This window comes from Aedes aegypti, chromosome 1 (assembly GCF_002204515.2).
Source record: "Aedes aegypti strain LVP_AGWG chromosome 1, AaegL5.0 Primary Assembly, whole genome shotgun sequence".
NCBI classification, from domain to species: domain Eukaryota; kingdom Metazoa; phylum Arthropoda; class Insecta; order Diptera; family Culicidae; genus Aedes; species Aedes aegypti.
This window is the reverse complement of record NC_035107.1, coordinates 164323473-164350266: the sequence shown is the minus strand read 5'-3', so window position 1 is coordinate 164350266 and position 26794 is coordinate 164323473. Positions and strand designations below refer to the sequence as shown.

The 26794-nt window shown below is 40.0% G+C and overlaps 1 protein-coding gene across 2 annotated transcripts in view; it reads right to left on the bottom strand.

Annotated features, from left to right (window-relative positions):
* LOC5569913 (serine-rich adhesin for platelets) overlaps positions 1-26794 on the bottom strand; it is a 1178520-nt gene that overhangs the window by 112430 nt on the left and 1039296 nt on the right. For both annotated transcript variants that reach the window (XM_021852955.1, XM_021852960.1), the window contains exon 12: positions 6490-6741. In XM_021852955.1, the coding sequence (XP_021708647.1) occupies positions 6490-6741 (252 nt within the window). The remainder of the gene's footprint in view (positions 1-6489; positions 6742-26794) is intronic.

Genomic DNA, 26794 nt, shown 5'->3' with positions numbered 1-26794 from the left:
CTTGATCTGAGCTATCGGTTTCTATCTCAAATGGCAACGAGAAGTTTGGATTGGCGAGAATTGGAGCTGATACTAAGGCTGATTTGAGCTGTTTAAACGAATCGTCCGCTTCTTTAGTCCAAATGAATTTCTTTTTACCCTTTTTTAAGAGATCAGAGATTTTTGCCGTTTTATCAGAATAACTTGGTATAAATCTTCTATAGAATCCTGAAAGACCCAACAGTCTACGTACATCTTTTACGTTCTGTGGCTGAGGATAGTCTAATACTGGTTTGATCTTGGAACTATCAACGGATAAGCCGTGTTCAGAGAGAATGTATCCTAAATACTGTATTTGTTTCTGGCAAAACTTTGATTTGAGAACATTTATTGTTAAGTTTGCGTTACTCAGACGATTTGCTACTATTTTAATAAGCTTTAAATGTTCTTCCAATGAGTTTGAAACTATTACAATATCGTCGAGATATACGTATACAAACGGTTCAAGATCATGGCCTAACACTTTTGTCATTAATCTTGCCATAGTTGCTGGGGCATTACAAAGTCCAAAAGGCATCACGGTGAACCTGTATAAGCCTCTACTAGTTCTGAATGCTGTCTTATTTTTCGAATTGCAGTCTAATGGGACTTGATAGTATGATTCTGAAAGGTCAATTATAATGAAATATCGTGATTTTTGAATACGTTGCAATATGCCTACCATATCAGGGAATGGGAAATCATCCCGCTTAGTGCATGAATTCAGCCTTCGACTATCTAAACATATTCTCCATTTATTGTTCGGTTTTTTTATAGCAAGAATGGGGTTCAAAAAGTCTACTGGACCTTCACATTCTTCAATTACTCCTAATCTTAGCATTCGTTGAATATCTTGCTGTATTCCTTCTTCTTTTTGTAAGGATTGGCGATAGATAGGTAATTTTTTTGGACGTGCGTCAGGCAAAAGTTCTATTTTGTGTTCTAGCACCTGTGTTCGACCTAGGCTGTTATCTTCAGTGATAGGAAGCTCTTGAATTGCTTCGAACAGTTTTTTACGTTCTTCAGGTAGCAATTCATGTTCTGTTTTAATGTCTTCAGGTGTCTCAATTTTTGACTCTGGAATTTCAATTGTTGGAATATTCAAACTTTCATCTTCTACTGTATCTAAACATTTCGTTTCGCCCAATGTGATCTTCGGAGAAACTGAAATTGAAAAGATCTCGCTACTGTTTGAAAAATAATCCTCGGCAAACCCTATTCTGAACATGTCGATTTTTTGTTTTTCAGTACTATCTTTTTGATTTCTGGACAAACCAAATCCAAAAGCGTGAAGAAAATCAACTCCGAGAATTAAATCTTTTGTTAACTCAGGCACTATTACTGTCGGTATCACATGAGTGATTGAGTCCACGGTATACGGGACATTTACAGAGCCTAAACATTTGTAAGATGTTCTGTCAGCAGTTGCAACTTTTAAATTTGAGTCATGAATTTTAAGGTTGAGTTTTTCAATTAATGGAACGGAACTAATTACCGATATTCCCGCACCTGTGTCTACAAGAGCTTCAACTTCCGAATCGAGTATTTTGACACTCAAATGTGGGCACCTGGATGGGACAATATTAATTTGAAAAATTTGATTGAAGTATGAGAACGATTCATGTTCTGGAATCTCTGATGGGAGGGATTCAAGAGATCGATTCCTATACCTCTGTCCCTTTACAAGTTTTTTGGCCCTTGTAAAGAAGGGTTGAACGGAGGGTGCTTTTTGGGACACGTGGATGTTGTCTTGCCCGTCATACCACAAACGTGGCAAAAGATTGCCTTTTGTTTAGGACAATCTTTCCAAAAGTGACCATTTTCACGACAATTCCAACAAAAAATTTCCGAAGGTGTTTCTGCCTTTTCTAGTTTGGGTCTTGTCTCAGTACTACTCTGGCTTTTTCCTATTCTTGACTTCTGAAGGACGTTAATTTCTTCGAATTCTGAATCAGAGTCGTCTACTTCTTCGAGGTTGAGAACATCAACAGGTTTGCTTCTAGGCGTATACAATGAACTTTCAAGTGCGTCAAATTTGTAACACATGTTGGCAAGGTCTTCGATCGAAGCTATCTGATGTAGTGCTAACCTTCTCTTATAAGACATTTTCATATTATCTACGATTATGTCAAACTTTTCTGCCTCACTCATTTTATTAATTAATCGTTGGGCCAGAGATTCAATATCTGTTAAAAACGCACTAAATAATTCGTTTTGCTTTTGTTTCCTGTTTCGCATTTCCTCTTTTATGAATCTGTCGCGATTTGGATTATCGTAACGCAAAGTTAAGTAATATACGAGACTATCCCAGTCTACAAACTTCTCAACGTATGTTGTGTACCAAATGCTAGCATCTCCTGAGAATAGCAAGTGAGCATGTTTGATTAGTTCATTCTTATCTATGCCATATGACCTACATAGTATGTCAACATTTCTCAAAAAGCATACTAATGGTACTGAACTGGAATCACCAAAAAATTTCGGCCATTTTTCTACAATATTGCATGTTTGATAGGGTTGTCTACGCAAGTAATGTTGATCGTTATTTTGATTGACAGATCTATTCAGATTACGCAAAGGACTATTGAATGGCGAGTGTGATTGTGGGACTTGATTTGGTAGAAAACCGAAATCTGTCGATCTCGGTAGCTGTTGATATTGATTGAATGTATCTTCATTGAACCGGTTCAAATTTCCCGTTTGTCTTTCTGTCTGGTGTGCATTCAAGTTCCCAATCGAATTAAATGTCACCTGTGGGTTGAAATTTCTCTTCACTGACTCTGGCATGTGCAAATTGTTTGGTATAACCGATCTAAGCTGATTTTGATTAACAGATCGAAGAATTTCCCTCTCGTCCCTATCATGAAGTTCTACGGTTTTTAATCTTCTGGATAAATCCTCAACTGTCGGTCCTGGATACTGTTGCCTCATTTGCTCATTGAGCTTTTGTTGTACGCAAGCTGTAACATAACTGTCGATTTCTGAAATATGCAGATATTCACGATTCCTATTTGGATTCTGAGTTGGAACGAACGAATTTTGAGTTTTACTTTGTTGTTGTGTAACCGTATTTCGAAGTCTTGATGTTATCGGGTTTTTATCTTGTCGTGAAGTAGGATTTCCAGTTAAATCCCTATTTGCTTTTGGACGTGTTCCGGTTTCATGGCCTGTATTATTCTTATCATTAGCCTGAAGTTCCACATTTGTAACCGAATCATTAGAACTTTGTCCTCCTACCGCTCCTAGCTCAAGTGAATCTTCAAAAGACTCCTCGTTTAAGCTTATATCCCGCCTAAAATAAACCCTAAGCATTTCACAAATAATTTCGAGTAGAATTAGTTTGTTGCCTCTGTCCACATCATCAAACTCTTTTGCACGAGCCACGCGTTCAAGGTAGTGATAAAGTCTTGATTCATATGTCGGTTCAGACTTCAGATTGAGATTTATCTCCATCTGCTCCAACATTTCTGGTACAATTTCATATTCTTCACCCAAAGTACGAAAGCTCTCAATTTTAATATTATTTTTAATTTCGCTTCGCATCCTAGCACGCAATTCTCTTTTCTGTGCATCTATGGATCCCGTAACCGGAATTCCTCTAAGAACGAGTTCATACGTTAACTCCTCATATTCAAGGTCATCTAAATTGATTCTAAGATAGTTATCCATGGTTCGTATTTACAGTAATTATTTATATACATTTATTATAAAAATTCAAATATAAGAAAGCAAAAAAAATAAGGTTAATTAAGCTCTCAATCTTTCACTCCAAATTACTACTAAATACTAAATCAATCGAATTCAACTCAAACTAAATGTAAATCGTACTCAACTTATCTTAATCCGTACTCACTCACTCTCATTCATTCAATTTCACTCAATTAAAATTATTGCGAACTGATCTTACGCAAACTGGATAGTCTTATTCTATAATAATTCAAGCTAATCCAAAATTCAATTATCTAAAGACCCAAAAGTTGGGCGCCAAAATGTAACGCTCCGCTTCCAACCAACGGACAGAGCGTTGCATTGCTCAGTCCCCAAAATACCGGAATGAAAAGTTTCTTTGAAACCTGCGAACGACTTACGCGCCACTCCAAAAGGAGGTCGTTGGCGGAGTTTATTTCAGGGATGCCCGGCCTGAAACTCTCAATCTGTGGGCGAGTTAATCGAAACGTTTTCCAACCAATATCCTATCTAATCTAATTCAAAAGTATCATTCAAGATCATTTTAGAAAACCTTTATTTAAAATATGTACAAACACAACCTACTCTCATGGAAGCGCATATTTATTTCGTTTTAAAATTTGAAAAACCTATTTATTCGCCACGCGATTCCTTGCATTTAATTCATGGATCATTCCAAAACCTAATTCCTGTCTAGCTAGACCTACTTGAGCTCATTTCAATTTGTTATTCTAAACAGTGATCACTGACCTTAATTTGAAGACCCTTTACTTTTCATCTGCAATACGGCCGTTAGCAGCTGTCCTCTACGACGAGACGGGTGACGAAGTCGGCACCTGCCGCAGGTTGCTGTCCTGACTATTCCGAAAGCTTGCTTTGTTGTAACGCGTGCACAACTCGATATCTCTCGCGGCCCGAGAGGTTAGAATCAGCCGTCGTCTCTCACGCTAGTAACGAGAGGTTAGATTCAGCCGGCGGCCAAGAACAGCTTGATTCGAGCGAATTTTCCAACGGGTGGTGGGTGGTAGGTCGGCAGTCTCGGCTTAAATGTCCGCCCGACACCAGGGAGAGCAGCGGTTGGACTACTTCGGTACGGAAGCCACGTGGATACTCGCCGATACTAATCTGCACCACTTCTCAACTTACTCGCGGTTTCTAACCTTTTCCGCTCTCGAATTAGAGGCAATCGGTGCCCCGACCGGGCTCCCACGTTAATGGGAAAACCTATCAACGTGATTTTAGGGTCTTATTTCACAGATTGAATACATTTGAATCACAATTTATCTTACCTGGGTCTACGTTTCTTCAACCTAAATTAGTCACTAGTGCCTTTCACTAACTTTGAGCACACAAAGGATAATCTTCTGGCAATGGGAATAAATTAGCTTTACAATTTTATAATGATTTCATGGCACTTACTCTTCTTTTAAGGTTCTAAAATTCACCACAAAACAACTGCAAAGAGATTTACCTTAAAACTTTAAGCTTTTCCGACACCGAACTGATCACTCCAAGCACTTCAATAAAAGTGATTTGATTTTACAAATGGCTTTTCCTTTCAGGTCCCGTGACCTTGGACCAGCCAATCAAATGAAATTGCGTCGTAATATTTTAAATGTAAAGATTTGTCTGCATTGTTCTTGAGTGATCCAATCACGGCTTGTTACGTCGTGGAAAATTACAGTTTCTATTTTTCCTCTTTCTCTCGCCTACACATTGGGTATACCATTCGAGCAGTTGGGATGGGAACATTGTTGAAAGGTTCGAGTAGCTTAAGCCGTTTGCGATGGTTGTATATTTAAAGGCGAGTTTAATTAATTTAATACTTAGGGTTGTACTCTTACCGTTACAATATTTATGATCAAGTATGTGCAAAAGTAAAAAAAACAGCGTTAGAAAAAAAGAAGGGCAATTTTAAATTATCAATACTACTGCACGTATTGAATAAAACAGAACAAGGTTGACAACCATTTTCAACAGCAATTTTCTTGAATCATTATATTCTGTTTTTATGTTACATTTCGTACTACTGGTTTCGTAGCCCGGTTATTAGATATGTGTTCTGAGACCACTTCCAGAGTTAGTAACTGAGAGCTTTTTGTCAATCATTCGTTTATAGTTTTGCTTTTCTACCAATATTAGATTATTAGTAAGATAGAAGCATTTGGCAAACCCTTGCTACAAAATGCTTTACCTAAATTTTAACAGCTTAACTGGCAACAATTATATCTATCAAAGAAACGTAAAGAACAGCATTTGAATTTGAAGCAGGAAAAAACATTGGAGACATTTATATAGCTGGATCCAAAAAATATTGGAAAGATATGACAGAGTGTTAAATAAAGAAGGCGAAATTTCCCTTTGAAATATGAACAATTATATCATAAGTCATTAATCGACCGCGTAACAATAAAGAACATCCTTTGGTTTGAAGAAAATTAAATCTCTTTTGGAAATATCAACAATTATATACGTATTACAACACCTGAATATGAACAGCAATATGCAATGCATTTTCAATGTGTAGTATAATATTTACATTTATAAGATTTAGAGATTAATGACGAAGGACTGATCCACATCTTTCACAAAGTCATAGTATCGTGACTTTTCATGGAACATTTTGATTTATTACGATGTGTATAAATTGTTCCGAAATCACTTCTCCGCGCTTTATCTTTTCCTTCTAGTGGAAAATACCAACATTTTTGCTATATAAAAACCATTTGATCTCCAATAATTCAATCCGGGAATAATGTATGCATTTTTGTTTCACACACTTACCTAAATTCTCTTCCGAACCGCCGTACACCGAGGCACTGTCACCAAACTCGTCGCTATCCCCGATTGAGGAGTGGAAATCCTGCAGCAGGTTAAATTGGCCACTAGTTACCTCAAAGCGCTCGCCACTATTTGAGAAGTTCCAATCGAATGAAACGTCCCGCGGGTTGGACACTACATGGCACGGAACCGGAACTCGTTCGTCCAGCGATGCACCAACGATCATGATACTGCTGGAGGCACAAACCGGCGCAACTGCGGAAAAACAAGAGGAAAAACAAACATACATAAGCAATATACTAAATATTCATCACACAGACCGGAACGGCAGCCACAGAACGAGTACCTTAGTCTGGCCCTGAAGAGAGCAGCACACTATGGACCAGAAATCAAAATTTCGTATCAAAAGACCAAAAAAGCCCTTATTTCAAGAAAAAAAAGTATAGAGGCAGTGAATAACCTGAACTTTTTATACACACAAACATGACGGAGCACATTAGGAACATAAGTGTGATAAAACTTTCAAAATCTGAGAGCCCGCTCTCACGCCAGCTTGTGACTTACAAACACCATTCCATTTTTTTCTTATAGAAGATAGAAAGATAGAAGAGAGATTTTTTTAACTTTATGGAGTTGAATCTTGTTCAAACAGCAAACTCTAATTTCAGACATTGGAAATTCTTCTCGATTTATATCTATTTAAAATCAATCATATACAGAGCTGGACAAAAATCACGATCTGCATGTAATAATTTCCTGCGTATTATAAAATAATGGAATTCAAAACCTAGTTCAAACCAGATGCCTCTGATGTTCCACCACATTAAATAAGGCTTTAATTCTAGCTAGGTTTTTTAACCATATTGTTCCGAAAGTGAATTTGATTGAAATGATTCAACAAATGTGAAATTGGTACCTTTTGAAATAGCATTGCATGTACAAATATGTAATTTAGAATAATTGTTCTATTTTTTGACACTGATTGCATGATTCTATAAAGATTATGTGGCTTGGTTATAGGTTATGTACAGCCAACAAAACCTGTTATAAAATTTTAAAAGGGGCAATGATAAATATAATGCAAATACATTTTGATATATCGATAAATATGTTTAACAAATAGTTATAAATACATTCCAAACAGTTATGGCCTTTTAATCACAACTGTCGGCCATTTTCAACTGTACTGAGACACATCATACTGTATGTCAAAATTCTTTGAAGTTCATGAATAATAATATTTTTGGAAATTTGCAATGTATTTTGTTATATAATAAATAAGCCAACTTCAAGTTAAAAAAAATCTCATTCAACATTTTTCCTTAAACTCATAACAGGTCGGACTCGATTATCCGGGATTCGATTATCCGGAATTTTAGACTCGATTATCTGGAATTTGTTTTTTGATGTTCTTGTTTTCCAATTTGTATGCATAAATCTGAGATAATTTGGTATTGCAATATACAATAAGAATGGTTTTGCAGTTTTGAACGTATTTAACAAAAGGAAAAAAGGTTTATTTTGGTGTATGCTGATCAAAAAAATTATTTTCTTGTAAAGACCCCAACTGTTCCTAGAAATAGTTTCTGGCTACGCCATCGCATCATATAAATAAAACATTGAAAAAAGATAATATTTATGTTCTTTTATCGAAGATTTCAATTTTTTTCTTAGTGATTCGATTATCCGGAGGATTCGATTATCCGGAGTGGAAAAAAAATCGATACTCCGGATAATCGAGTCCGACCTGTATTGCTTACAAATATTCTCGATTCAATTCAAAAAGCACCCAAGTCGTCACAAAAGTGACTTTTAAATTTTACTTAAGTGTGTATTTCTTTCATGTTGGTTTTTGTTAGTTATTAAACTGCTTGGAATTTTGGTTTTCGGCGGCCCATAGTGCAGCATGAGAATGAGACCCGCGTACCGTACCGGAAAGGAGGAATTTTTAATTTATTCATTTTTATTCATTCGGGCAACGTTTTATGCTCTCATTGCATCCGTGTCACTGGATTGCTTTTATAAGCTGCTACACAGAAGGATTGCCAGTAGAGAGACTGTTCGCGAAATTCAGGACATATATACATATTCTGCGCTCATCGGTGTAGCCAATTGAAGGGTTCTGCCTTCGCTAAACCGCAAGTACTAGGGGCGATTTGTTCGCCTTAAGAATGGTCAAAGTACGTATGTTTCCACCAGAAGTCGTAAGTCGTAAGTCAAACTTGAACCGTTAAATGATGACACTTTGATCAGCATGATATTAATCGTCGGTCCTAAAAAAAATCACATAAAACATGTATTTTTATATATTATTAAGTGAATCGTGGTTAGGGATGGTACACAAATTATGTCACGCTAAATTTCAACTTTTTTGACCGCCTCACCCCCCCCCCCCCCCCCCTATGGCACGTTTTTTTTATGAGCCCTCTGGAAATTTTGTAAGGCTTGTCACGCTTAGCTTGACCTACTCCAGCCTTGGAGCGTGACGTAATATGTGCATGACCCCTCATTCTCTTTCCCTGTTTTTTATGTGGTTGCCATTGTATTGGATATAGGAACCTGATCATCCGGCAGATGGGTACCCACAAGAAATTGGTATCAACGCCAATCCTTACCATGTTCTTCTTTCATAAATTGTTACCATTAACCTCGAGTTGTCAAGGCTGTATCCCGTACTAATTTTTGCACTGAAAAAATCAATGAATTGTATATACTGAAAATACAAAAACATGAGTTTCTGCGCTGTAGAGCGTTGATTGCGATTGAATATCAAATACACGGGCTAGTAAAAAACGAATCGTGTTCTCAATTTCATATGCATATCTTTGAAAGCGTAATGATTGAAGTGTATTGATGAATTTGTTTAGGGTAGATGTAACAATTATAACTACAGTTCTAATTACTTAAATAACCATGAGCCTTAAGCTCCCAATCAAAATCAGAAATGCATATAGACATCGTTACAGCAGTAAAAAATGACAGATATGCCTGATAACAGAATTTCTATTACTTAGGAGCCATGTTATTGGTATTGGTGAATTGGTCTTAAGGACATATAGGAAGGAATCCATGTCATGGCAGTAGACAAGCACATTTGTGTACCGTGACACAATTTATCTAAATTTATAGCCCTTACCTGTAATTAATCGTCGTCTAACCAAACATAACAGTTTATTCACATTCCTGTTTTTACTTTTAAATTGATCACTTGCTCCCTGAATCTCCTAAACCGTGCTTGTTTCTTACACGGAGGGCAGAGATTTCTGCGAATGTTTACATTTACACCCGCGGGACAAACGACTCTTCTCATTCAATTCTTACGCTTTTCACTTCACATCGCACATTCAGCAGTGTTTACTTGTATTCTTTACACAAAAGTTATTAGGTGCTTATGAATTTTCCGCGAAAAACTGCATAAACCGTGAAGAACCGTGGTTAAACTATGCGCTCGATCCCAAAATTGGTGTTTTTTTTCTATTTTTCTAAACGATAGTCGAGAGCTCGCTGTTCGATGCACCTGTTGCTGTATTGCCGATTCTGTTTTTGCACGGATTTTTTTTACACGGCCGTGCAAAAAAAGTTTCCATACATTTTTTTCCGCCAAAACCCTATTTTTGCATGAAACGTCGAGAAATAGTGTTACTTTTTTGCACGGTTTTTGAAATTTTGAACTGAAAACTTTTTTTGCACGGTACGCATCCCCCGTGCAAAAACAGAATCGGGTGTACTGTACAGTCTTGTCAGAATCGATAGATAGTGCGCATAGCATATTTCTTATGTCGTTTTCATATATCTTGAATAAACAATAAAATGACTGGCAACCAAGGCCTAATGATGTGTTTTTCACTAGCACACGTGCATGACGGCACACATATACTTTAATACTAATATTTTTGGATTCAACAGAGTTTCACCTTAATCTGTCCTATTTTTAGATTACATATTTCCTCGCTTGTCGTAGCAGATCAGGGCAATCAATCCGATTCGTCAAGACATCGAAAGCAAACATTTTTTTGAAAAATACAAGACGTGTTTGTAAAGGCCCAAGCTTGGTTAGTTCTAGAGTGTCCATTTTCCGGCCATTTTGCTCGTCCCGGGATTCGAAAAAAAAACTTAGCTTGTCCCGGGAAATCCCGGGATCCCGGGATTTCTCAAATTTTTAATATAACTAGTATTTTGGTTAAAAAGGAAGTTAAAATTCAACAATGCAATGTTTTGTGAATGAAATAAAAAGATAATGCTTTTTTGCAAGATCATATGTTGATTATAACAAAACACATTTCATAAATGACTTTCTTATTTTGATTAAGTAATTTAACAAAAATCAAAACTTAGCTCGAAAAATTACGGGTTTGCTAGGATTTTTTTCAAACTCTCTATAACACTTATGAATGGAAGTGTGGTAAAAAATTAAGTCATAATATTAAAGCAATTTGTTTCAGACATTTGAAAAGTCATCGAAACCTTAGATCAAAAAAAAAATAGAGAACATTAAAGGTATTGAAAGTTAATTACAGAAAATTATTGCCTGAAGTTTAGGTGTACTTTTAAGTTTGCTTTCTTTTGCCTTGTTCCTGAAAGCAATTTGAACGAGATTATCAAAACAGAAACATGAATGTTCCTAGTATCCAATCTACCATAACAACGCTAACGCTAACTTTCAAATTTGCTTTCTCAGTCTAGACTTATAAATAAGTCTACTGTTGAACTAACAAATAAAAATATGCGTTTCTTACTTGGTAAATAAGTCTTTTCATGAAAATAACTACTCGTTTATTCTCACTTTCCATTATGCTTTTCTATTTTATAAAATACTTGATAAATAGTTGGGAAATAGCCATTGTGTGTTATCCAAATTTGTGAGTTTTCATCAAATTCTACATATACTTCGGGATCCCGGGATTCCCGGGATGTAAGAACAAATATCCCGGGAAACGGGAAATCCCGTAATTTGTCAAATCCCGGGATGTCCCGGGATGGACACTCTAGTTAGTTCACATCGATTCTCGTAAGGTAGCAGTCTGAGTGGATCTTTTCAAAGTAGACTCCGTAACGCAAACCGCATGTAACAACGTTGCACCCATTTTATGCGAGTAATATGCGTTTCTTGATATGGTGCCCGGATTTGAACAGCATATTGGAGAAGGCTACGAACGATTGTGCAGTAAACAGTCTTCAGGGCGTGAATATCTTGAAACTCGGATGCATTATGACGAATGAAAACCAACAAAGCGAAAGCTTTCGCTATAAATAATTTAATTCGACATTTGTAAATAATGATTCAATATTGGTTATTCTATGTTTCTCATTAGTACTAAACCAGGGTGGTAGAGCTTTCTTAATGGTTTTACAACTACTACTCCATATTGGTGCAGCATACAACATGGCCGACATGAAAATTTGTTTGAAGATCAAAATATTGTTCTTAAGACAAAGTTTCGATTTTTTGTTATCAAAACGATACAGACATTTTATATAGTGGTAAGCGCGCAACTATTCAGCAAGCCCAAGCTGAGGGTCGTGGGTTCGAATCCCACCGGTCAAGGATCTTTTCGGGTTGTAAATTTTCTAGACTTCCCAGGGCAAAGAGTATCTTCGTACCTGCCACACGATATACGCATGCAAAAATGGTCATTGGCACAGTAAGCTCTCAGTTAATAACTGTGGAAGTGCTCATTAGAACACTAAGCTGAGAAGCAGGCTCTGTCCCAGTGGGGACGTAACGCCAGAAAGAAGAAGAAGAACCTTACTTAATCTGACCAATTTATTGGAACCCCTGTCATCGAGACAACATGTCTTGAAGGTTTCAAATAAAGAGCTTTTAGTTTATTTGGAAATATTATAAGTTGAGTTTTGGAAGCATTAGGAGAAATCTAGGGAAACCCCCGGCGAAACAGGAACGGCCTCATCCTACAACAGGACCTGGAGGAAGGCCACTACACCATCTTGAGCCCGGATTCACCCACCCGCCTGAGCAGGTCCGGGGCCCATTCAACCATCGATGTCTTCCTGACCAACATGGCCGACAACATCTCCCAACCGGTCGTTCATCGGGACCTCAGCTCGGACGACTACCCGGTGGTGGTAGAAGTTGGTTCTCTGGTCAACCGGCATCGGGTCACCCGGCGCAACTACCACCGTGTCGACTGGGGCCAATTCCAGCGGTGTGTCGACGCCAACATCCGGTACGTGGCTCCTCTGGCGTCCGTGGAAGATATCAACCGGCAGGTGCAGAGCGTCGAAGATGCCATCTCCGTGGCCCGAGAACAGCATGTGCCAGCATCTGGTCAGGTGGGCAACATCCTTTTTATCGATCGTGTAATCAAAGATCTCATTCGTTTAAGAAACACCAAACGCATTCAGTACCAACGCTCTGGTCTGTTGTACAAGCTGCACCGATACCATATTCCCTCACCAAAATCGTCAAAAATTATCTGTTTCACAGGACTTTCAGGGTTTCTCTCAATGGAGTCAACTCAGACCCACTCAACATCCCCGCAGGTGTTCCACAGGGTAGTAGTTTAGGTCCCCTACTATACAACCTGTTCACCTCGGACATGCCTCAGCTCTCTGAAGGCGGCTCTCTATCACTGTTCGCTGACGACACCTCAGTCGTCTACAGCGGGAGATTCACGAGAGCGTTAACATCTCGACTCCAGAGAGGCCTGAACGTCTGGTCAGATTATTTGAACAGCTGGAAGATCTGTATCAACGCAGCGAAGACCCAGGTCATCCTCTTCCCCTATTCCATATCCCCCAGACTTGTTCCGGCTGAGGATTGTAAAATCACCCTCGGTAGATCAACGGTGGAATGGTCTGATGTAACCGACTGCCTTGGGCTAACGTTAGACAGCAAGCTTCTCTTCAGACTGCAGGTTGACAAAAGCACCATCTTGCTAAAAACACTATATCCTTTGATCAACCGGAAGTCAGCTGTCTTTGAAGAACAAGCTTGCTGTTTACAACCAGGTAATTCTTCCAGTCATCGAATATGGCGTACCAATCTGGGAGAGTTGCGCAAAAACCCACGATCTGAGGCTCCAGAGGACCCAAACTAAGTTCCTCCGGATGATCCTCAACAGTCCTTCGAGAACGAGGACAACCGAGGTCCACCGTCTGGCCCAGATCAAAACTTTAGAGGAGCGATTTGGTGACTCGATCGAAAAACCGCTTCGTAATAGTCTAAAATCTCCAAATTAGGCTGAATTGGGGTCAACTAGGTGGGTATTACGCATTATGAAAAAAAAAACGTCAAAATTTTATCATACAGCTTCATGGTACAGAATCTGGCCACATTGCTCTAATTTTTTTCCCTATTTGGTTGTCTGCAGACACGGCATGATCGTAGGCTTCAATATCCGAAGACGAATCTATTGCACGGTACTGCGTGCAATGGATTCGTCTGCCATGTTAAATGGCTGTCTGAGATGTTTGGATTTGAATCAATGGTCCTGTTCGCGAAACTTCGCTCCCAACGCACATTGGACCGAATCGACAATTTAGCCGGAAAAAAGTGTTATCTCTGTTCTCGTCGAATTTAGACGTTCGATGTCTTTAGAGAAGTTATTCGTAATTGAGTTTTGCATCTTTTAAGGAAAAAGTTAAATAGGGTGGCCCATATTTAAGCTAAAATTTTGACTCAAACTTTTTTGTTTGACGAAATTTGTGGCTGCGCTCTTCTGCAAACTTCTAGAAAATATTATTTTGAACAACTTTGTCGAAGACACTTTTGATCTAACTCTTCATTTAAGCTATGTAAATTGATTTTGAAAGTATTAACTTAGGGTGGACCCAAAAAATCAGTTATTTTGATCTAACTTTTTTGTTTTCAGTTTTACGTGAATGTGGTCTTTAGAAGAGTTGTAGAAGAAGTAAAGATACACGTTTTTGCTGAACATCGCAAGTTTGTAATTCTTGTGATTTTGAAGTTATAAGCAAATTTAAGTGAAAAACTATGAAATCTTTAGATGCCCATAACTCATGGAGTTGGTTCGATAAAATTTTTCTTTAAGTGGCATTCGAAAGGCCATACAATAGGCAACTTTTGCTGCAAAAACTGCGAGAACGTATTTTTTGTAAATTGAGAAAATTCACTTCAAAGACACACTTAAAAACACGAAATTCGCTTGTAACTCACAAGATTTTAAAGTTAACGGCGTGCTATTTTCAGCAAAATTGAAGACTTTCATTAGATCTACAACTTTCCCATACACCAATCTTAAGAGAAATGTGCAACAAAATATGAAGAAATGATGATACGATTCAGATGTAGGTCACCTTATATTTATTACTATAAAACATATAGTTAGTATATCAGCAGTCGCTTTCATATACTTGCTGTTGTTAACTTTGTATGGTATTATGATTTTATTATTATTTTATCAGTACTCAGTGGTATAATTCACGTATAATTCAAAATGTAAAATGATGCCAATGCAATATAAGAAACTTTAACCGTTTCGTCATTGTGACAGCTATTATTGTGACCGAATACATACAATAGTGTCCTGGGATACAAAACTGTGGAAATGGTGGAATAATCTAACAATATTGAAGAAGCCCAGGGTATAAAAAAGTGTGCAGGTTTGGAAAATTATTGATAGAATAAAAGTATAATTATATTGCTACTACTTGAATAATTTTGTATTAACTAATAGTAAAATATATTATAAGTTCTAATTGTTTTGTTTCACATTTCTCCTCAAATTGGTGTATGGAAAAGTTATAGATCTAGTTAAGTTCTACAACTTTTCTGAAGACAGCACGCCGTTAACTTTAAAATCTTGTGAGTTACAAGCGAATTTCGAGTTTTTTAAATATATTTTTGAAGTGAATTTTCTCAATTTACAAAAAATACGTTCTCGCAGTTTTTGCAGCAAAAGTTGCCTATTGTATGACCTTACGAATGCCACTCAAAGAAAATTTTTATCGAACCAACTCCATGAGTTATGGGCATCTTTAGATTTCATAGTTTTTCACCTAAATTTGCTTATAACTTCAAAATCACAATAATTATTAACTTGCGATGTTCAGCAAAAACGTGTATCTTTACTTCTTCTACAACTCTTCTAAAGACCACATTCACGTAAAACTGAAAACAAAAAAGTTAGATCAAAATAACTGATTTTTTGGGTCCACCCTAAGTTAATACTTTGAAAATCAATTTACTTAGCTCAAATGAAGAGTTAGATCAAAAGTGTCTTCGACAAAGTTGTTCAAAATAATATTTTCTAAAAGTTTGCAGAAGAGCGCAGCCACAGATTTCATCAAACAAAAAAGTTTGAGTCAACATTTTAGCTTAAATATGGGCCACCCTATTTAAATTTTTCCTTAAAAGATGCAAAACTCAATTACGAATAACTTCTCTGAAGACATCGAACGTCTAAATTCGACGAGAACAGAGATAACACTTTTTTCCGGCTAAATTGTCGATTCGGTCCAATGTGCAACAGAAACAGCAGTTCGAGAACATTCCAACCAGGTCTAGAACATTCGAAAACAGTCCCTTCATGCGTCATGCCATGTGATCGAATATTCCAGAAAATCTGGAATATTCCATTTATTTTGTAGCCATGCGTCTGGAATATACTGGAATTGCATACTTTCAGGCGTATTTGCCATATAAATACAGGCGTGCCTGTGTGACGCCAGTCAGTTTTATTCAAACTATCCACGAGTTAAGATCGAGTGTAAAAGTGAAATAGAAGTGAAAGTACCAATCAGCAGCAACAATCAAGTAGTGAAGTGTAAATAGTCAGAGCAGAGAGAAATAAAGTAGTGTGTCAAGTAACCCAGTGTTGTTATTTGCTGAAATCCATCTTTCTGTCGCTCCGCAACCCAGTCCATTGCTTCACCTGTAAATTCCCATGTTCATTTCCGAACAGGTCCTGACTTTGATCTAAGGACTGTTCATTTTATAAAGTGGACACTTTGTGCATGCTGTATTTTTTTTTTAATTTATCAATGAAATTTCAATCGGTTTGCTGTACATCGTTCGACTAGTATAGTACAATGTTGTAATAATAAAATGTTCTCCAAAATAATTTAATTGCACACGAGTATGGAACAACGTTCAGAATGGTCGATTTTTAGAAGTTATAAAAATCAATGATTGTTATAAATTGTCTGGAAAACTCAACATTCTACATTTTTCATTTTCAAAAAAGGCTTGTTCTTCGAAAGCAACATCAATAAGAAGCCTGATGAAAAAATCAAGTTATTTTTGGAGCAACAATATCACAGGTATATTGAAAGCATTTTTCTCCAATATTTTTGAAGAAAAATATTTTAAATTTGAAGAGAACTGTTATGAGTAGATTATTTTGGATTAAAGTACGTCCTGACGGAAGTGCTAATATAGTATTAATATTAAAAATAATTTACGCCTTCATAGATTCATTTAATTAGTCCCCACGTCACATTAAAAGCACAATAGAAAAACAATTGCTTTATTTTTAGAAGACCTTTCAAAACACAATGACAATCACCAAAATTGGCAACACTGCTGTAATAAAATTGATTTTATTTTCCACATATTGTTTTTATAATATGTTATTCGGAGATCACCAATTGAAACATTCGGAGAAAAACGTTTACAATTTTCTGTAAATCGATGAATATGCGAAAATGATTTTAAAAGTATGAAACTTTTTTGTAAAACGACCATAAAGAGTAAAATGTATACTTAAGACTGCGGTTTAAACTCACGATTTAGCTCTCATTTATACAAATATAGTTTCTTTAGTAATCTAAACTAGTTTTGAACACGCTTTTTACTTTTCTCTTTTGCTGGGAGTGAAAGGATGGTGTATCAACAAATTTGGGCATAAATGGATAAATCCCTAATTTTACCTAATGTCAGTGGAAGGTGGAATATAATTCATTTTTTTAAAGCTATATCTTCAGTAGAATAGTAAAGGATACAAACATTTAATTTGATCCTAAAAATGAGGATTTTTGTTTTGCGAAAAATAGTGTTAAACTTTGACAATCAGCTTTTCTTAAGAGTTTTTGGCTAAATTATTTAGCTCTTTAACCAAAAGCATTTTCCAAAATCCTTTATTTTCATAGCATTGTAGAATAATAGTTGAACGATGCACAGAAAACCGATAACGAATTAATCAATAAATAAAAAAAATATAGCATAAACAAAGTGTCCACTTTATAAAATGAACAGTATATACAGCTGACGGTGCACAGTAACTGCCCGACGCTTCCTTTGTGGCTTGCGATCCGTCGAATTAGTTTCTTCATACTTATTCAGTACAAGCTACACAGTATTTATTGGAAAACCTAACACTTTTGTAATTTCTATTCATGATCAAGATGAATTTTCCAAAATTTTGTGCGCAATTATTTTCCTTCTCTCTCCTTCCATATTGAATTCCTCAGAAGTGCGTTCGAGCTACGCTGCGTAAAAAATCGTTTGATGTTATTATTGTTGTTGGCCTTCGGTCCAACGACGTTTCCGAAATTATTATCCTGCGCCTCGGAATGAATAAAAGACAGATGATCCGTGGTTGTGAGAAGGATATAATTTTCCTATAAGACGAATTCAGCTTAAATTAATTACTTGGAATGCGTAAATTTGCTTATCATATTAAGGAAGTTCCATTTAAATGAGCAATTTCATGATCTACTAAGTGCTCTTCAAAATGGTTATGGGAACCCCTGTCAACATAAGTGACGAATTGTGGCTCGGTTTATATAGCTGTCTATAGATATGAGTGTGCATTATAAAAACAAACTAGTATTCACTTACGTTTAGTATTTCGTTTGTTTCTCAACTGCGATATGCTTCTCTAGGCCTAAACCCGGTGGATATGGGAGTGATCAGGATTCACGGTCGGATTCGACTTCAATACGGCGATAATCTATCGTTGGTGCTACGGGTAACAGGATAGCGATAACTGAAGGTGCAACCTAAATTGTATTAATTGAATCATTCAGTGCACATTCCCAGTTATTTCAATCTACGCTTAGCTTACCGGGTTGAATGGTTTTTTAGGGATATTTAACTATTCTAAATGCTTGTTTTAATTATGAATCGTGGTTTACGGCCAACCAGCCGAGTGGAAGTTTAACAACTACCGAAAAGCTAAACATTACATATAATTTGCAATTGGATTAGATGGACAAATTGATGTGAAGATTTGCGAAAAAGTTACACGTCTTCTCAGTGAGAATCGAACTCACGACTCCCCGATCTCTAGTTGGGGCGCGTTAACCACTACGCCATGAGAGGACTCATGAACGCAGAAGTTAACCTGAATTCGATTTCAGCTCAATAATCACGTGGTCCTCTTTCGCAAAGTGCACCTCTTTCGGAAGAATTAGATGCCCATCCAAACACAACGCTTTCTATATATATCCAATGCCTAGCCCGAGAGCGCATTGTTTTTTAGATATAGGAATAGCACACTACACTAGCCAGCAACTGCGCTGGCTGAGGTTTCTATTGTGTGGGCTTCTAATGGGTCGCGACGTTCTCAAACGACCGGTTACGGAACATGAGTCCGTTGCTCGATAAATACTTGTTTTAATTATGAATCGTGGTTTACGGCCAACCAGCCGAGTGGAAGTTTAACAACTACCGAAAAGCTAAACATTACATATAATTTGCAATTGGATTAGATGGACAAATTGATGTGAAGATTTGCAAAAAAGTTACACGTCTTCTCAGTGAGAATCGAACTCACGACTCCCCGATCTCTAGTTGGGGCGCGTTAACCACTACGCCATGAGAGGACTCATGAACGCAGAAGTTAACCTGAATTCGATTTCAGCTCAATAATCACGTGGTCCTCTTTCGCAAAGTGCACCTCTTTCGGAAGAATTAGATGCCCATCCAAACACAACGCTTTCTATATATATCCAATGCCTAGCCCGAGAGCGCATTGTTTTTTAGATTTAGGAATAGCACACTACACTAGCCAGCAACTGCGCTGGCTGAGGTTTCTATTGTGTGGGCTTCCAATGGGTCGCGACGTTCTCAAACGCGACGTTCTCAATAGAAACCTCAGCCAGCGCAGTTGCTGGCTAGTGTAGTGTGCTATTCCTATATCTAAAAAACAATGCGCTCTCGGGCTAGGCATTGGATATATATAGAAAGCGTTGTGTTTGGATGGGCATCTAATTCTTCCGAAAGAGGTGCACTTTGCGAAAGAGGACCACGTGATTATTGAGCTGAAATCGAATTCAGGTTAACTTCTGCGTTCATGAGTCCTCTCATGGCGTAGTGGTTAACGCGCCCCAACTAGAGATCGGGGAGTCGTGAGTTCGATTCTCACTGAGAAGACGTGTAACTTTTTCGCAAATCTTCACATCAATTTGTCCATCTAATCCAATTGCAAATTATATGTAATGTTTAGCTTTTCGGTAGTTGTTAAACTTCCACTCGGCTGGTTGGCCGTAAACCACGATTCATAATTAAAACAAGTATTTATCGAGCAACGGACTCATGTTCCGTAACCGGTCGTTTGAGAACGTCGCGACCCATTAGAAGCCCACACAATAGAAACCTCAGCCAGCGCAGTTGCTGGCTAGTGTAGTGTGCTATTCCTATATCTAAAAAACAATGCGCTCTCGGGCTAGGCATTGGATATATATAGAAAGCGTTGTGTTTGGATGGGCATCTAATTCTTCCGAAAGAGGTGCACTTTGCGAAAGAGGACCACGTGATTATTGAGCTGAAATCGAATTCAGGTTAACTTCTGCGTTCATGAGTCCTCTCATGGCGTAGTGGTTAACGCGCCCCAACTAGAGATCGGGGAGTCGTGAGTTCGATTCTCACTGAGAAGACGTGTAACTTTTTCGCAAATCTTCACATCAATTTGTCCATCTAATCCAATTGCAAATTATATGTAATGTTTAGCTTTTCGGTAGTTGTTATTCTAAATGGATAAATAATGCTATCAAATTGTTGGCTTAACCAAAGTATCGTTCACAGACTTCTACTCTCTCATTTATCCCTTCTTCCTCTCTTAATTCTGGTCTGCTTTGGGATTGTTTATTCTCATCACCATCTACATACTCACCGGCTGGTCGATTGTGAGATCAGTTAGTACAACTCACCGATAGCAGCGGCGTATCAAGGTAGTGATGAAAAGTGCGCAATTCGTGTCGAATAACAGTCCCGCCGGGTACGCCAACTGTAACTCACCGTCGCACCTTACATCCAGAACTGCTAACTTAGTCGCTGGGCGCTCATAGACTCCACTGGATGTCCGCACTGTAGCGGACCGGACCTGTCTGTTTGCACCCGATTTGGTCGCGATGATCTTTCTTCTGCGGGTGATTTTTGGAAGGTAGTCCGTAACCCAGCGTTTCCAAAACTGATTTGCCAGGATTTGGGACGTAAGCCAGTTCTGCCTAAGAGCTGCGCCGCTGTCGTCGATGTCGGTTAACGGCTTCGAGCCATTGGACGAGCCGAGCAGAAAGTGGTTCGGTGTCAGCGCTGGTGCCGAATCGTCGTCTATCGGGACATGTGATAAGGGCCGCGAATTCACGGTGTTCTCGATCTCAGTCAGCAGATTCCGGAACACTTCGTCCGATGGCCTTGCTGATAAACACACTACTGCTAGGTTGTTTTTCACTGTTCGGATCAACCTCTCCCAGCTACCACCCATGTGCGGTGTGAGAGGTGGATTGAAGATCCAGTCTATGCCGGCCTTCCCGAACTCCTTCATAAATTCGCGTTCGTTCATGGCTTCGTTAATCTCCATCAGCTCTCTATTTGCCCCTACAAAGTTTGTGCCACGGTCACTGTAGATCTTCTTGGGTGTACCACGACGAGCCATGAAGTTTCGGAGAGCCATAATGCAGGAGCTCGTGTTAAGAGAGTGTGTGACCTCTAAGTGGATTGCGCGAGTTGTGAGGCATGTAGCAAGGAGCACCCATCGCTTCTCTACTCTCCTGCCGACGGTGACTTCGATCGGACCAAAGTAATCGATTCCAACGTGCGTGAACGGCTGTGAGTAGGCTGCAAGGCGGGCAGGTGGAAGGTCGGCCATGAATGGTGGATTTGGAGCTGCGTGCCGGTTCTTGCACTGCTGGCAGTTTCTACGCACTTGCTGGTAACAAACTCGCAAGCGGGGAATGTGAAATTTCTGTCGGATTTCATTGATAACCGTTTCGTGATTGTGGTGATGATATTTGCGGTGGTAGTGTGCAACGATCAGACGGGTGGTGTGATGTTTCTGCGGGAGAATGATTGGGTTCTTGGCGTCATCAGTGGCGTAGTGACATGCAGCAATACGGGTTCGCATGCGCATAATTCCATTACCGTCTAGCCACGGTGTGAGCTGGTATAGGGCGCTGGATTTTGGTATAGTCATCGTGGTGTCGGGACGCTGGAGTGTATTTTGAAGCACTATCATTTCATCGGGATACGATTCCCGTTGACAGAGTCGAACCAGGCAGATTTCGGCCGTGAGAAGTTGTTTTGCCGAAAAGGGACCAGTTTCCGTCTTTGTTGCTTGGTGCTTGTGACGGCAGTTATTGATGAACCGTTGGACGTATGCGACAACCTTGAGCAATCGCTCCCAAGTCGAGAAGTTGTTGACGCAAAGCACTGGTTCCGGAGAAACATGATGCGCTAGAAGCGACGGACGTAGTTCATTGTCGGTCGAATCTTGACGGCTGAGCGTTGTCGGCCAGTCTGCTTCAGAGCGCCAAAGGAAGTCTGCACCGTTGAACCACCTGTCCTGAGATGACAATTCTGGTAAGCTGCTCCACTTGGTAGCGTCGTCGGCTGGATTTTGCTTGCCCGGGACCCATCGCCATTCCTGCGCCTCGGATATTTCAAGAATTTCGCTGATTCTATGGCCGACGTATTGACTGTAGCGCCGGTGGTCCGAATTGATCCAGCAGAGAACATCTCTGGAATCAGTCCAGTACAGTTTCCGAAAGATCTTGAAGGACAGAGACTCTTGAACGGAGTGAGATAACCGGGCGCCCACTACGGCGGCCTCAAGTTCTAGTCGTGGTATCGAAGTGAACTTGAGCGGGGCAACTCGGCTTTTGGCTGCGACAATGGAACAAGAAACAGATCCGTCGCGGATCAAACGAAGATAACAAACGGCGGCCATGCCGTTTTCGCTTGCATCTACCATTGTGTGCAGCTGCACTTCGTCGGATTCGCTTATGAGGTACTTGGAGTTGTAACATCGTGGAATCTTCACTTGTTCGACGCGTGGAAGCACCTTCAGCCAGGTAAGCCGTTTATTGTAAGCGTCGTCATCGACTTCTTCATCCCACTGTATACCGGATCGCCAGATTTGCTGCAGCAGAATTTTTAGATAAGATAAGAAGTGGGAGATTAGCCCTAACGGATCGAAGATGGTCATCAGGACGCGAAGAACTTCCCGCTTGGTTGGCCTACGTGTACCTCCCAACAAAGCTGGATCGTAACGATTCCATCCCACTTTGTAGGTGAAGACGTCTTCGATCGTATTCCACCACATGCCTAGAACCTTTTCCGTGGCCAGTTCGGAGAACAGATCAAGGCATTTCTCGTCAGTATCTGCTCCTTGTAGCGCTGCCAGAACCATTCTCGAGTTGCTGATCCAGTTCCGAATCTCGAAGCCGCCTTTCTAGTGGACGTGCCTGACGTCCTTGGCCAGCTGGATGGCTTGCTCTTCAGTGTACAGACTGACAAGCATATCGTCCACGTAGTGTGACTTAGTTATGGCTTGATGCGCCGCTGGGTAATCGTTTGCGAATCGATCAGCATTTGTGTTCTTCACGAACTGCGCAGTGGTCGGTGAGCAGCATGCTCCGAAGGTCATCACCTGCATAGCGTACACTTGGGTTCCTCCATTTTGGTTTATGCAGTAGAAACATTGGAAGAGCTGGTCTTCTGCACGAATCAACACCTGGTGAAACATTTCACGGATGTCACCGGTGAGTCCGATACGACGTTCTCGGAACTGGAGTAGAATGGTGAGGAGGGAGCACAGTAAATCTGGTCCTTTGAGAAGAGCCGAATTCAGCGAAGTACCATGGGCACTGGCCGCTGCGTCCCACACTATACGTACCTTTCCAGGTTTGTTTGGATTGGTAACGGGAAAAACCGGAAGATACCACCGGCGAGGCACTTTCTCATTGATTTCTTCCTCACTGAGCAATCTGATGTAGCCTTTTGCTAGGTACTCCTCGATTTTGGCTTGCAAAGTCGCCTGCAGCTCCGGTTCCTTTTCCATCCGCTTTTTCAGACATTGGAATCGTCGCAGCGCCATGGATCGACTATCCGGTAGACGAGCGTCATCATATCGCCACAGTAAGCCAGATTCATACCGATTATCTTGGTGGTGAGTAAGTGTCTGGAGTAACATCATGGCTCGTTGATCTTCCATGGATAACATTGATTTGTCCGATTTAGTAACTCCGAGGCTGTCCAGGGCGAAGTAGTTCTTCATCGCCTGGTGAAGATTCTCGTCTGCTTCGGTATTACACGGACATATGTGGAAGCTGTAATGGTGTAGACTTGCTCCGCGATCAGTGCCTTGTCCTCCACAGATGGTCCATCCCAGCCTTGACTTGACTGCGATTGGCTGCCCAAACTCTCCTTCTCGACTTTTCAGGACGAGGCCAAGATGGGCGTGTTTGGTTCCGATCAGTATACGTGGCCGTATTTCCCGGTAGGAATCGATCGGCAAATCCCGGAGATATGGGTATTCTTTGCCAAATTTGACCATGTCCAACGATTGTCGCGGTAGTTTTAGGTCCTTTACCGTTCGCACATCATTAAGATCGAAGCGCTTGCTTCCTTCCTTGGCTCCAGCGATTTGGAGATTGTAAACTTGAGAATTCGGTTCACAACGTTCAGTTCCTCCGGTCCATCTCAGGCATAGAGGTCGTTCGGAACCGTCCAGCTCTAATGCATTAGCAATCTCTTGATCAAGAAGCGAGAGCTCGGAGCCCTCGTCCAAGAAGGAGTACGTGCGAACTACGGTCGTCTTACCGTACAAAACGACAGGGAGGTAGCGGAATAGTACTGAACTGGCAGCTGACCTATGTATGTTGCATCCGGATGAATTGGAGCAGGGTGAAGCAGTTGACTTATTCTCGTTTCCGGTTGACACTGCTGCTTCTGTGCTCTGAGTATTGTCCTTCGAATCATTGTGTAGCAACTCATGATGTCGATAGGTACATCCATTTTTACCACAGGGCTTGGCGTTGCAGTTTCCCTTGTGCATCCGCAGACAGGTACGGCACAGGGCGAACTCTCTTATTGCAGCCCACCGCGATTCTCTGGAGAGGTCTACGAAGCGCTTACATTTGTCGGCGGACTTGCAACTGCCTTTACAAATTGGGCAGACCTGTTTATTCGGCAAGAGTTTTGAGGACGAGGGTTCCTTTGGCGAAGTATCTATGCTATCCTCAGACGACGGTGTCTCTGAATGGGCATTGAGGTACACATTTCCTTTCTTGGAGCTACGAGCTACATTCCGAGATTGTTCAGGTGGCACCGACGACGGAAAGGTGACGACACTTGCAGCTTCTGCCAAGGCGTATATCCAGCCACTGAAGATCGCCAAGTTGGCGGTAGGCATCGTTAGACGATATTGCGCCCAATTGAGTTTGAGCGATGGTGGCAACTTGCTGACCAGCTGATGGAGCAACGTAACGTTGTACATGTACTCCTGCAATCCACACGCGTCTACGGCGGCACAGAAGTTTTGAACGTGTACAGCAAAATCAACCAGAGAATCCAGTTTGTCTTCCCTAATGGCTGGTAGAGAGCTGACTTTTCCTATCAGCGACTGTACGATGACTTCTGGTTGCCCAAACAACATTCTCAGGGTAGACAAAATGCCTGGGACGTTTCCGGGGAACATCAGACGACTCTTAACTGCTTCATAGGCCTTGCCTTTTAGACTTTTCTGCAGCCGAACTAGGTTCTCTTCCTCGGTGAACCCACACATGGTAGTCGTACGATTGAACATCGACAGAAATATAGGCCATTCTTCCGGATTTCCGGAGAACGTTGGTAGATCCCTCGGAACTGCTTGTCTGGCAGCCACCTGCGACCGGGAAATCTGGAATTCATCCTGAGACTCCTCTTGAAATGTTCCTTGGGATGCGTGAATGCCACTTTGAAGATTTGGTTGGTGAACTCCGGTAGAACAAGCCGGAGGGGGTAGGACCTGTCCATCAAAGGTAGTGGAATTGAATGGAGGCCTAGTTGACGATGCGAATGGATTGCTGACGGGATTCGTTGGTAGCACTCCTTGACGGAAGTGGTTGGGCAATCTGGTCTGCGATGACTGTCCTGTAGTTGCGATCGTTGCTGCTGCTGAGTGAAACCACATAACATAAGTGGAACTCGAGCTCAAAAAGTGGCACCCACTTTAATATTTGCATGCTGGTATAAGGACATCGGAATGTCAAAAGTGTTATACCACCAATACATCAATCGACATTGCACATTGGGCCAGACCGCAAAATTAGGGAAAAAAAAATTTGATTATGAAGATGATTTTTTAGAACAAAACTGTCTTCCGCAAAGATGTTACATATGATGAGGACTACATTTTGACATTCAGTGACAGGGTGGTCCAACAAAACACGGAAATATGTTTTCCAACTTTTATGTTTCAAGCTAGCGCTTTGAACTGTTCTATAAAGTTGTTTTCTGTTAAATTTTGAACAACTTTGTCCAAGACGCCAACCTTGTAAGTCTACTATAACCCTTGCTATGGCGCTTTCAATGTTGCAGGGTAGGGTTGTCCATGAAAAATTGATATTTTGCCCATAACTTTTACTACTACTTCTATCAAAATTACGTCTTCTACAAAGTTTTAGAACTAGTTGAAACGCGCATTTTAGTGAAAGAGTTAAGTGATTCTATTCATTCGTTTATGAAATATGATCAGTTTTATTTTAAAAAAATCATATTTTTCAAACGTAAATATCAACAACAACGGGGATCCAATTTGCACAGGATCTAGGTATAACTAAGAGGTTCAAATGGTATATTGTATTACTGGAGAATATTGGAGGATTTACCGTAAAATTTTGATGAGAAAACGAACATATTGAGCATAAGCATAGATGACCGTACAATTCGTAGTTGCTACTCCTTGATTGACCAGAACAATCAATGTTGAACAAAGAGTTAATGAATGGGGCTTGGCTTACCATTCTTCAATGTGCACAAATCGAGAACTCAAATTTAAAAAGTTAATAACGGCGCCGGGTTCATACTTACGATCATCGGGAAAGGGAAGGTATGTTAGCAACCGTTGTTACTAGAGACCGAGTATACCTCTACATCTCCACAGCTGTCATGGAAAGGATATTGGGT